General features: G+C 44.0%; 1 protein-coding gene across 6 annotated transcripts in view; it reads right to left on the minus strand.

Annotated features, from left to right (window-relative positions):
• The window catches only part of ebf1a (EBF transcription factor 1a), a 162,210-nt gene extending 148,891 nt beyond the window's left edge, over positions 1-13,319 (minus strand). For all 6 annotated transcript variants that reach the window (XM_061928122.2, XM_061928120.2, XM_061928116.2 and 3 more), the window contains exons 1-6: positions 12,789-13,319; positions 12,304-12,460; positions 11,743-11,806; positions 11,004-11,059; positions 10,024-10,097; positions 8,738-8,806 (exon numbers count right to left, since the gene is read on the minus strand). In XM_061928122.2, coding sequence (XP_061784106.1) covers positions 8,738-8,806; positions 10,024-10,097; positions 11,004-11,059; positions 11,743-11,806; positions 12,304-12,460; positions 12,789-12,922 — 554 coding nt within the window. In that variant the 5' untranslated portion in view covers positions 12,923-13,319. The remainder of the gene's footprint in view (positions 1-8,737; positions 8,807-10,023; positions 10,098-11,003; positions 11,060-11,742; positions 11,807-12,303; positions 12,461-12,788) is intronic.
• Positions 13,320-13,920: the final 601 nt, after the last annotated feature.

Below are 13,920 nucleotides of genomic sequence, written 5' to 3' on the forward strand. Positions count from 1 at the left end.
TATGAATTATATTATACATTTCCATAGTTTAGTTAGCTGAGGTATATAATGTACCGTGTATTTTGTCAACAACTGTATGTGTGTAACGTATTTCTTGTGCTGAGCGATCATAAAACTGCTGCGAAGACGCACTGTGTGAGGCTCGCGTAACCCCACCTCCTGGTGCCGGTTGTTGCACCTCCGCCGCAGACTGCACCCCCCGACGGGAACGCCACACCAACCAAAGCCCACACCCAAACCCTCCACGTGCAAGACCGAATCCACCCAAAAAAAGTCACTTAACAAGAAGCCAAAAAGTGCAAAAACAACATTGCTCGTGAACGACTGCAGGGACACAACATTAGGTACACCTGCAGACTGCAGCACTGATTTCATATTTCATTCATTCACAACTCCTCCAACACGAACACCACTGTTCCCACACTTATAAGTAAAGGTAAGACCATAATAAGTTTTTTTTTATTAAATGTGCTTTTTTGTGTGCTACAGTTTGTATGTGTAAAGTTAAAGTTAAGTTAAAGTACCAATGATTGTCACACACACACTAGGTGTGGTTAAATCTGTCCTCTGCATTTGACCCATCCCCTTGATCACCCCCTGGGAGGTGAGGGGAGCAGTGGGCAGCAGTGGCGCCGCGCCCGGGAATAATTGTTGGTGATTTAACCCCCAATTCCAACCCTTGATGCTGAGTGCCAAGCAGGGAAGAATGCTGGTATGAGCTTTTAAACATGACCCGTTAACTGCTGCCAATCAAATGGTGAATAAGATACTCTTTAGGGTTCATATGTTTGTAAATCTGACTGTGATGAAGTCAGTGCCTCACCAGCCATCAACCTCACCGCACGTCACTGCCATTTAGTTGTCAATTGTACGGAATATGTACTGAACTGTGCAATCTACTAATAAAAGTTTCAATCAATCAATCAAAAACAACATTTTGTTCTTATTTGTACTGTAAAGTTCATATTTGAATGACAATAAAGGAAGTCTCAGTCTAAGTTTAAGTATCTAAAATGCCCAGCAAAAGTGGTGCAGGTCTGCTGCTTGTTTCAAAACATAGCACAACACCACAGATAGGAGCATGAAATCATGAATGTGTAGTAATTGAGTGTCTTCATGATGAAACACGCAAATACCCTCATTTAAATAGGGCGGTCTGCGCCAGTTATCAATTTTACACGCAGTTTTAGTAGATCACACGTAACACGCCCACATTTTTAAAGTTTTCCCACGCTGTTTAATAATTATAATAATAATAATAATACCTGGGATTTATATAGCGCTTTTCTAAGTACCCAAAGTCGCTTTACATGTATGTAGCGTGTGGTATATGGATCTTAGTAGATGAGGCCCTAAGTGTGCTCGCTGATATGAAAGTGAAACTAAGCTGCAGCAATGGAAGGCGCTGCCAGTAAACCACATTAGCATCAAATGCAAATTAGAAGCGGGCTAATGGCTGGACAGGTGCAGACTGGGCCTCTAAATGACACAAATTTGCGTGCGCTCACCAACACACACATACACACGCACGCACACAAATGAGACAGATGAATTAAACATGGGTGGGCTCGGCTTGGGGGGCTGGCAGAGCTGACATAAAGTCAATGAAATACATTATTCACAAGCGCACGTTAGCTCAGCCAAGGCAACACATGACCTCTCACCTCGGGAAGTGCATCCAAACACAACAACCAAAACAATGAGGGGCTTCCCCGCTAAATAGAGACAATTAGCAGGTGTGACAAACGAGCGGCGGAACGCACGCGCTCGGAAAACAACATTTTCGACTGGGGGCGATCGAAAATCTGCACTGAGCCGCTCCGCTCCGCTGTAGCAGGACAGGAAACCGCCATGACATCATCCTCCCCGGGAGGAGCACTTCCTGCCCGACATTCTTCACTCAAGACACACACACACTCGCCAGGAAATGGCCTCTATCGCCGCACACACTCCCGGGGAAACAACCAACATCGACGCCGACGCACAAGCGCGGACGCGGCATGCGAGGAAGTGGGCCACATCAACAAGCGGGCTGCTGGAGCGTGCGCAAACACAAACACCCATAAGCACACACTCGAAAACAGCAATTAACCTGAAATAACATCTCCCGTGCGTGTAAACACAGCAGCCTCATAACAAAAACAGCAACTGGAAGGATGGGTTCATTGGCTATGCAGGGAGGGTGCTTATCTGCGGCCGCAGAGAGCCCTCCAAAGGGGTGAAGCCTGCCTGGGGGTGGGGGGTGTTTCACCCTGCGGCAAAGAAAAGGGCCACTGGACACAGGTGGTTTGAGGAAAGAGAGGACATTGGCCCCCAGAGCGGCGCCCGCATATTAGCCTTGCAATCATGTGCATGCAGCAAGACGTTCAGAAAGGCGGGATTGACAGAAGCTATGCAGAGCGATAGCAAAAGGTGTCCACGGGTGAGAGGAAGATGTGTTCATGATGTCGGAGCGCGCAGTGACTGGCGGCGTCTGCATACCATTAACCTCCATGCTAAGCAGGAGCGATGAGAAGAGCTGAAAAGTGGAGGTGGAGGGGGGTTAAGGGCTCCAAACCCCCCCCCCCCCCCCCCATCATATTATCCTGTTTCCGTAAAGAGGCTAAAGTGGACCGCTTGTTTCCCTGGGGAAGACATAGAGAGGTGCGCAGGAGCGTCTCACCTTTCCGCTACGCCGACACAATTCGGCGGTGCGAATTCCTACAAACTTGTGTTCCTGAAATGAGTAACTCCGACCTAACCGGCAGCGACGCCAAAGGAGGACGCATTGGAAGACGTTTCCGACTTCTCGAGCGTTTCGGCGAGCGCAGCTTAAACAGACATGTTTCATAATTAACATCAGCGCCGCATCGCTGCTCGTCGGCGCTTAAATGTCCAAACAAATTCTCCCTCGGTCTCCCGGCGAGAGAGTACAGTACCCAGAGCGCTGCCGATGCACACTGTACCAGATTTGTTCTCCTAACAATCAAATAAGTTTCTCATTAGCTGCCTTTATTTTTTTCCCCCTCATTCCTGCGGTTTTTGCTGCCGTGGCCTGTTTCTCCAATCTTAACGAGAGAGAGCTAATTAGGCAATAAGACCCATTACTCTTCCAGAGGAGTTTGAGCTAGCCCGGCTAATTAGGGCTGTAAAATCTAATCATCTCTGCAAAACAGCAGCGAGCTAACGAGCCCTTATTTAACGAACTAAATAACTTCAAGGGTGGAGATGATGGTATTTATGAATTTGAGGAGAGGGGGGTGGGGGGGGGCTCCTGTTAATTGAGTCAGCTTCGGAGTCTCACTTGATTGTTTGTTTATGAAAGCTTGAATATTACAACTGCCAAGAATATATTGTTTCTAAATGAGTAGGGTTGGGAACAAAAACTCGGTTCCATACTAGAGGAAAAAAGAAGAAGCTACCGTGCCTCAATTATTCCACTCTTAAGTAAATGCGGATTCAAACCTGCAAAAAGTGCTCAGTAACGACTTGTAAGTAACGTGGCATCTTTTTAAACTTTATTGCCGACTTTAACACGCCAACAACAGCTCTTATAACACCGCGAACGCGGCCAAAAAAAAAGCAACACAGCATTATGCACCAATGACGGTTATGGCGAGCGTTGCATTGAGGAAACCCCGGAATTATGAGCATCAAACATTACAATTCAAATAAGTCGTTTTTTGCACGCTCTCTATGTCCTGTATTGCTGCAATAATTATGACATTTTGTTGTAGATGTTATTTCTTATTTTTGAATGTTTTATTTAGTTATCATTTAAATGGGACCTATGATGATTAATCCACATTTCAAACATTTTCTTGTAGTCTAGATCAGTGTTTTTCAACCTTTTTTGAGCCAAGGCACATTGTTTGTGTTGACAAAATCCGGAGGCACACCACCAGCAGAAATCATTAAACAACGAAACTCAGTTGACAGTAAAAAGTCGTTGTCGCAATTGTTGGATATGACTTTAAAGCATAACCAAGCATGCATCAATATAGCTCTTGTCTCAAAGTAGGTGTACTGTCTCCGCCTGTCACATCACACCCTGACTTATTTTGAGTTTTTTGCTGTTTTCCAGTGTGTAGTGTTTTAGTTCTTGTCTTGCGCTCAAATTTTGGTGGCTTTTTCTCATTTTTTGGTATTTTCATGGAGTAGTTTTAGGTCTTCCTTTGAGCGATATTTCCCGCATCTACTTTGTTTTTATCCTTCTTCGTGGGGACATTGTCGATTGTCATGTCATGTTCGGATGTTACATTGTGGACGCCATCTTTGCTCCACAGTAAGTCTTTGCTGTTGTCCAGCATTCTGTTTTTGTTTACTTTGTAGCCAGTTCAGTTTTAGTTTCGTTCTGCCTAGCCTCCGCTAAGCTTCAATGCCTTTTCTTAGGGGCACTCACCTTTTGTTTATTTTTGGTTTAAGCATTAGACACCCTTTTACCTCCACCCTGCCTCCCGCTCTTTTGACTTCTACAAAGCAATTAGCTACCAGCTGCCACCTACTGTTATGGAAGAGTATTACACGGTTACTCTGCCGAGCTCTAGACAGCACCGACACTCAACAACAACACATCATTTACAGACTATATTTACTGCTTTACAAAAAATATTTTTTACCCCAAATCGGTGAAATTAGATAATCTCCCACGGCACACCAGACTGTATCTCACGGCACACTAGTCTGGTCTAGATCACGGGTCCCCAACCTTTTTTGCACCATGGACCGATTTAATGTAGGCCTTATTTTCATGGACTGGCAGATAAAAACAGCAACAATAAGTGCATGAAAAAAATACAACTGACTATAACGCTGGGCCTGTTTCTTTGTGATGAGATGGTCCCAGGCAGGTTGATTACTGCAGATGGAAATTAGCCTTTGGCTACAATCTGGCACATTTGCATTTTATATGTTCATTAATGTGCATTGTCCCGGGTACGGCTGGGTGATATGGCCTTTTTTTAATATCTCGATATTTTTAGGCCATATCGTGATCCACAATATATATCTCGATATTTTGCCTTAGCCTTGAATGAACACTTGATGCATATAATCACACCAGTATGATGATTCTATGTGTCTACATTAAAACATTCCTCTTCATACTGCATTAATATAAGCTAATTTTAAACTTTCATGCAAAGAGGGAAATCACAACTAAGTCAATTGACCAAAACTGTATTTACTAAACAGTTATTAAGCAGTGGCACAAACATTCATGTCATTTCCAAAACAGAAAGTGCAAGATTGTTGGAGACATTTTAAAACAAGCTATTAGTGCACTTTTGTGCATGATGTCACTAAGATGACATATCAAAACAACACTATATTAAAGTGCACTTTTTGTACAGAACGCCACTACAATACATTGCTATGTGGTAGATTACTGTGGACATTATCTCCTTTTGTTGTTGACATATTTTTTTCATACGGTGTTGATCTGGAAATGTTTGCTTCGACCTTTTGCGTTCGGCGTGTGGCACCGAACGGAGATGTTGACATGCGGAGTAAGCACTCTTCATTCTCTAGCAGGGGACTTTTTAAATGATGCTACATATAAGCAGTAGTGCTACTTTTTGTAGCAACACTTTTGCCCCACACTTGACAAATTACGGTTGTCTGTTTGACATATTCCCACTTGAAGCCAAACCACCGCCAGACGATGGACCCCCTGTTGTATTTCTTGGGAATTAATTCTTCCTTCATTTGTTACCAGATTCGCACCTTCTTTCTCTCGTATTACCACTCGCACCACAGCTAACGTTACCCATGCTGCTACCTCTCTGCTCCGCGAGGGCATATACGTATGTGACGTATGACGTGACATTATGTGACGTGTGTAAGAAGGTGCGCTTGCTGTCTGTGAGAAGGAGACACAAGAAAGAGTGGGAAGAGCCTGTAGTGTAATGCCAGCAGCTAAAAGCAACTTCGTGAGAACGTATACTCGAATATCACGATAGAGACAGAGACAAATCGGCGATATATCGAGTATATCGATATATCGCCCAGCCCTAGTCCCAGGTAACAAGGATATACCAAATATAACAAATGGTGACTCCCTATCAAGAGTTTTGGTATAAAACTATGAGCAAGTGTATTTAGTGGGACAGGTGAAAGTTAAGTCGGTGAAAATGCAGTCTTTATTTATTCTTTTTTTCTATGAAATGTAATTACTTAAAGTTTCTGTGCGGCGCGGTGGCTGGTGACCACTGGTCTACATACCATGAATTGGATATGCTTTGGGGTGAATTTTGCGTACATTCTGTAGGCGTTTCCAGATTGCAAATGAAAAGTATCATAATTTATCTTTTGAAAATGTGCACAGTTTAAATATCCATTTTGAAGTCGTCAAAGCTATTCAATTTTTCAGACACGGTCACAAATAAACTTCACAAATATTAAACAGATTCACATGGTCACAACATTAGGTACACCTGCACAGTCTCCGATCGATTGGTTTTAGCAACACTTATGTTGCTGCATATCGCACGTGAGTGTTATTATGCGCATGCCCAAATAAAAATATTACTTAAATATACCTGCTCAGTGGCCTTGTGGTTAGAGTGTCCGCTCTGAGACTGGAAGATTGTGAGTTCAAACCCCGGCCGAGGCATACCAAAAACTATAAAAATGGGACCCGTTGCCTCCCTGCTTGGCAATCAGGGGTTGGAATTGGGGGTTAAATCACCAAATGATTCCCAAGCATGGCGTCTGCTGCTGCTCACTGCTCCCCTCACCTCCCAGGGGGTGAACATGGGGATGGGTCAAATGCAGAGGATAATTTCACCACACCCAGTGTGTGTGTGACTATCGTTGGGACTTTAACTTAACTTAACCTTTTTTTGTGTTTCCTCACATCTTAATGTCCAAATAAGTACGTCCGCCTCACTGTGATGTCACGACGCAGCCAAACTGCAAAACATCGCGAACGGAGGCATCCAAAACAGCGTGCAAGCTCATGCCAAAATGCATGAACCTTATGATTCGACCCTTTGGCATTGTTTAAAACAAGTACCCAACATTGTATAGGTCAGAAAAAGATTAAATTCATCATAGGTCCCCTTTAATGAATTAAACTGAAGTATTTAAATTATCAGGGCAGCACGGTGGAACAGGGGTTAGTGCATGTGCTTCACAATACGAAGGTCCTGAGTTCAACCCCGGGCTCGGGATCTTTCTGTGTGGAGTTTGCATGTTCTCCCCGTGACTGCGTGGGTTCCCTCCGGGTACTCCGGCTTCCTCCCACTTCCAAAGACATGCACCTGGGGATAGGTTGATTGGCAACACTAAATTGGCCCTAGTGTGTGAATGTGAGTGTGAATGTTGTCTGTCTGTGTTGGCCCTGCGATGAGGTGGCGACATGTCCGAATGCAGCTGAGATAGGCTCCAGCACCCCCCACGACCCCGAAAGGGACAAGCAGTAGGAAATGGATGGATGGATGGATTTAAATTATCAGTCTTGAATGTCACAAAATTCAATGAAAATAAAAAGGCATTTGTTTTTTTTTTGCAAAAAAATTGCATGTTTTAAGGTTCGGGCACCGTTTACCGTTTTTAAAGTACTGATTTGGTTCAAATGTAAACGATACCCATCCCTATAAGTGAGCAAATGCATGAACCCACCTTATTTTACTCTTAAACCACCCCCGCAAACGTCACTCCTCTGACCTGACCTAATTTCCTGTCCAGGAAGAGGAAAGCCGAGATATCCTTATTTTCCCTCCCCCACTCGTCTAATTTGTTGTTCGTTAATGCAACCCACACACCTGAGCCATCACGCCGTCAGGGGAATACCGTCAGAAAGCAACCGCAACAACAAACACAAGCGCTAAGGCGGGGGACTAAAAGGCGCCCGACGGTGACTACTTAAAACTGCAGCCCAACTGGAGGAGAAATGGCGGCGGTGAAGACGCAGCAGGTGCACTGATGAGCAATACAACAAGTAAGGACGCATGCGAAACCAAAATAGTTGTGGCACGGAGTGACGGGCAGGCGTGTTTTCTGAGGCCACGTGGTTGGGGTGCAGCTGTCTCAGGGAGCACTGAGGTGAGGCCTTCCGCTTCACTGGAGCGAAACGAGGGTGGCACACACACATACATACGTACACACACACACACGCACAGGTAAAAGAGTAGCTTAGGACAGCTGTGTTCATCAGGTCACTGCCTCATTAGCACACACATCCCCTTGTAAATGTCCAATCAACAGAAAAAAAACTTGGATAAAGGGCAGGAAATAAAAACTGCAAATTGCTTGGAAATAAAGTTAAGTTGGGATGAAGCACACAACGTGAGTGCCATGCAACAGAGACCTGACTGTAAATCTGCAGGGCTTTTCCTTTTTTTTTTTTTTTTTCTCTCCCCCGCCAAGTGTAAATCATGTGTGTCGCTGCATTAGTCAGCTCTGGTTTATGACGACAGAAGGAATCGGTCTGCACTCAAGGAAAAGTGCAGGAGTGTGGGCTAAAAACAACAAAGCATTTTGGGTAGGTCGGGATTTATCCACCAATACACATGCTCTAACTGCATCAACCTAACCACACAGACATAGTGTGTGACCACACATGAAGGAGTCCGCACACACACACACACACCGGTGCTATAGTATTTACTGCTGTTTCACACATTTCCCTCACAGAGATGATCAAGGCTGCAGAAATGTAAACAAGCGGAGATCTGCTTCCTCTCAAATGATCCGTGCGTCTCAGCCATCACACCCTGAACGCACGGGCCAAGGTTAAAGGTCAGATTGTGCCTACCTGTCGATGATGACCGGGTCTGACGGGGTCTCGTTCCTGTTGCCGCAACTCTTCTTGTCACAGCACCGACTGCGGAGGGCGACAAGACGGGCGTTAACCACCAAAGTGTGAGGAACATGGCCATGGCGTGCAGTTGGAGTGAGACTTTAGGGACTGAGGAGCTTAGTTTTTTATGCTAGGCGAGATCGGCGGGGTGACTTTCGGGCACGGTCTGGAAACGAAAGTTAGAAACCTAACTCAGGTTACTTCCATTTCTGTCAGACATCACACAAGCAGACATCTTGTGTTCTCTAGTTTTCCTCCTCAGAGCTCGTCCCCTCCCTCTATCCCGCCGCGCTCTTTCTCTCCCTCAGAAGTGGGTCACAGAGTGGTCCCACCGGACCCGGGGAGTAGTGCATGCTGGGTACGGAAGGGGGTTGCATACTGATGTGACGAGTGCCTTTTTATTATTTTTTTCCCGATGATTTGACTGCAGCGAAAATGTAACAACGTGTTGTCATCCTTATTTTTTTTTTGCACCTTTGGCAACATGACTACCTTTTCCTCCCTTTGCCTGCTCTGTGCTCTGCCTGCATACATGTTCGTGTACAGTATGCCTGTGTGTGTGTGTGTGTGTACCTGTGTGTGTGTGTGTGCATCTGCTTTAGTGGTGCACCAGGGGGAAACACACAAAAGAGAGCAGGGAGGGAGAATGACCCCCACCCCCCACTCCCACCCCCTCCCTTTACTTTCCTGCGTCCCTGTGGAGCCGGATCAGATTTCTGATCTCGGGCCGTTTCCTGCAGCATATGAAAACAAGTGGTCTAAATTGCCTTGTGTGATAACCAGGAAGTGCCACGGGCCATTTATTTCTACTTGTGTAACTCTCCATGTGTGTTTAGATGGCCATCGCCTGTGTGATGCCCTTATTGGTACTCAGAATGTGCACCATGACAGGATTGGAGTGTGTGTGAGGCTGAATTGAATCTCAGTGTGTCGTAGCTCACTGTCAGGACACGGCAAACTGTGTTGCGCAGACTAAGGAGGATGGGTTTGAGTAATGAGCTTTTTCTTGTCCTAATTAGCCGAACATGAGAAGGATCCACACACACGCATTCTCACACCCCTACCAACAGAAATAGGCCAGGGCCGATCTTTCCAACCCACTTTGAAGAAAATGATAAGATTTCCTTAGTAATTTATAAGTGCTCGTCACATCTTTGCCCTCACTTTACTTCAGCCGAGACACCTCCAATTAGGTTTAAAAATAAACTGACACTGGCAGCAAAGCGGCGGTCCGGTCTTACCTGCACATGATTTCGTGGGTGAGAAGAACTCGGCACATCTCGGGATTTTTATCCTGGCCTTCATAGATGATGGCCTGAAGTGAGACAAAAAGAATAGTGTGCTTTGAACATAACCTCAAGCGAATGTGTGTATTGTGGCCGCACGGAAAAGAAAGCATTTGTGTGTGTGCGCATATGTGTTGTCCTGTGTGCACATATGTGCATGTATGTTTATGTGTGGTGTACAGTGAGCAGTTGGGCTGCCAGACTGGAGTATAGTGCACCATCTGCTCTACATAGCACAGCGTCCAAAATTGTAGGCTGCTTTTCCCCTCCAACCCCACTCAACATGCTCTCCAGGGCTGCCATCAACATGCACACACTCTCACACACACTCTGAGTAAACAATAAACACGCAAACACATTTATAGCAGCAAAATAAAACCTCCTTTCTCTCGTTTCAGTTTAAGTTCCATTTAAGTCGTATTGGCTGCCGGTGTTAAAAGAGCTTCGGTGGCTCATTCATCTTAACAGTGAGCCCCCTAATGCACTTGGTGCCAGTCCTGCATGTTTCTTGATGATTGGTCACATCACATTCTGGGATAGAGTTTGTTCTGTTTCACATTGAGGAAATGAGGGTCAAGGTCCTCAAAGAGTGAGCTGGTATGCATCACTGTCTCTCCCCAACACTGACACAATCCTGCACTTTTTTCCTACACTCACACACACACACACAAAGATGCTTATACAATCTCACACTCCAGTTACTGGCTTCTATATGCGGAGGTAGAGTAGGACGACACATGTCCTCTACGTTCCTTGGTAAATGTATTCCACAGGTAAGACAGGTCGTTTATCACACTACGGCTGTGCTTGCCGGGCTGAAGTTAAGGGTCTCAGACATGAGCATGCTTGGAGGGGGGGTCGTCAGTGGTGGTCAGAATTAAGAGCATACAAGCATGAAAATGATGCAAAGTTGATAATATTAGAAAATATCTTACCTGTTTGGTCATGGAGTCGATAAGCCGAACATACAAGTCTTGTTCTGTCCTGATGCCTGCAGGACACATTTAACAATTAATATTAGTGCAAAAGAACAACAACTTATTTTTTTAAATTTTTGGGCACTTTAGAAAATCTTAACAAGTTTGTTGTTATTTTCCTGGTTAAAAATATACTTATACTTATATATATATATATATATATATATATATATATATATATATATATACATATATACACACACACACACACATACATATATATATACACACATATATACACACACACACACACACACATACATATATATATATATATACACATACATACATACACACACACACACACATATATATATAATTAAATAAATACATATTTTAATTGGAATTCAATCAATGGAATGTATATAAACTGTTAAGAGAAAAAAAAAAAAAAGTTTTTGAAAATACAATTCAATCCAAGAAATAAGGCTGAAAAATGTTATTTCAAAGTTGGTATGCTGAATATTGTTAAATATTAGTTTTTACAGTAACACACATTATTGTTATCATTATGAAAGACGAAGCATTTCTTTTAGATTTTTGTCCATCCATCCATTGATTTTTCTAATGCTTCTCATCTGTCGATTTCTATAAATTAGTAATTAGAGCTCTCCACTCCTTGCACTCAATACGTTTTCTTCTGATTTTTTTTTTTTTTTTTTTTTGCATTAAAATCCCCAAAAAAGCAAACACTCACCGTTGCTGTAGAGGAGCTGAAGTCTATAATGGATCCCATTGTTGGTCTTTTCCCCCGTCGTTTCCTATAAATATGAATGTTTTCAAAACAACTATTTAGTTGTCAATACGAGACAAAACTGTCTCATTAATGCGCTTTAAAAAAAAAAAAAGTCGCCTTTAAAAAAAACAACAAAACAAAAACACTTTGCACCTGTGATTAATCACGCTAATAAATACAATTTATGGATGCGTTTTTTATTTTTGAAAAATAAGCATATTGAAAAATATCACGTGTTATTATTTACACTTATACAATGTATCTGGCGGAGGTTTTTTTTTTTTTTTTCCGAAACACCCACACACCTTTATTATTATTTTTATTTTCGAGCTTGTAAATTATACAACGAAATAAAAAAAATGTCCATTGGTTAAATTAAATCGGTTTTCTTAAAACAAAATAAATTTAAAAAAAAAAGGAAGATGTTCCCATGTAATTAAAGGCAGGTGTGATTTAACTCAACAGGCCGCTTTATTTACGTAATGACATTAGTTCACCATACGTCAAATATATCAACGATACCTTTTCTTTCTCCACGAAGTCAATGAAGGTGGTTCTTTCGATCTCCACCGGCTGACCCTGGCGGTCGTACAGAGCCAGCACGAAGTGGAAGAAGTTGGACTTCCGCAGGTTGGAGGGCGGCTGCTTCTCGAAGTGTGCCCGGGCCAGACCCACTCCGCTGCGGACACCGCAAGCCAAACAAACAGCGATTATAGCTAACGTAAACATGTATAAATCCGCAGCATGTGACGCACTATATAACGCGTCATTTTAATTAAACAACTTCATGAATTGTTTCATCATTTTTAACAATTAGCTTATTAATAAATAATTAAATATGCACATACCACTAATGATTTAAGTAATATAAAAGTTGACATTTAAAATAGTTTTAAAAACTCTTTAGTCGTGTTTATCCAACATCAGCGTCCTTTTTTGGCACCATGGCACACGGTTCGATACCCCGGGCATGCACGCCCTCTCCTCCCCCGCCGCCGCGCGCTCACCTCTGCGCGGCTGTGTTGGCGTCCAGCACCCCGGCGCCTTGCATCCATGTCCGAACCGCGTTCATGCCGGCCACCATGGGCTCTTCTTTCATACTACTCCCACTCCTGTGGATGCTGTCGTGGATGCCGAACATCAAAACGCACCTCTCTCTCTCCCTGGCGCGGGCGCGCTTTCTCTCTTTCGCTCCAACTCCTCCTGGCGCGCACTATTTCACTTTTGTCGCGCTCCCGCTTCTCAAAGTGAACAAAAGATGCGACATGTGGAAAGGAGTCGACGAGCTGTCAAAACGCACCTTGTCTGGCGAGAAAGGCGCGCGGAGGGCGGAAAGAGCAAAATTGCCGCTGATATATAAAAAAAAAAATTAAAAAAAATGTCAATTTTTGCAACAAACAGTCCAAGCGAAGAAGAAGAAGAAGAAGAAGAAGAGACAACCAGGTGACATCACGTCTTCCCCCGTTCAGACGACGCAAACGGGCGCAATTACGCTCCGGCTCCAGCCTGCGTGGTTTGCACTCTTTCCTTCCCAGAGGAATCACTTTAGACCTTCTGCGGGGATGCCAAAGAGGAGGGGGGCGTGGCCTAAAATGCGAGCGGCAACGCCCCTCGAGCACGCTTAATAAGACGGACAATCAGCTTGTCCACCGACTGGACGCCCCTCCATCTCTCTCTCCTCCCGTCCTGACACCACTTGGAGCGTCCCGCCCCTGCAGCCACTTAGTCAGAAGCTGTGCATGCGGCGTGACTGCAAACACGCGCCTAAACACACGCACACACACACACACACACACACACACAAGTTAGAAGTAACAAATAAAACAACAATGCATATGACCTTAAAATAAAAAATTAAAATAAATTAAAGAACAAAAAAAAAAGAAAAAAACATCATCGTGGACATATTCTGTGAGCTTTGGATTTCATGAGCGCCGGAACTCTATTGGGACCAAGTGGTGAATCCAACATGAATGCGAGGATTACGGGCGCGTCTGTGCTCTTAGTGCGCCTTTTTACTTCTCCCACAACACTGCAACCAGCCAAGAAACTGCTGCAAACACTGATAAGAAAACAAAAAGTGATCGCCATGATTTGTACACAACACGCGTGACGCCTCGAGAAAATGACCAGGATTTC

This window comes from Nerophis lumbriciformis, linkage group LG35, assembly GCF_033978685.3.
Source record: "Nerophis lumbriciformis linkage group LG35, RoL_Nlum_v2.1, whole genome shotgun sequence".
Classification (NCBI taxonomy): Eukaryota; Metazoa; Chordata; class Actinopteri; order Syngnathiformes; family Syngnathidae; genus Nerophis; species Nerophis lumbriciformis.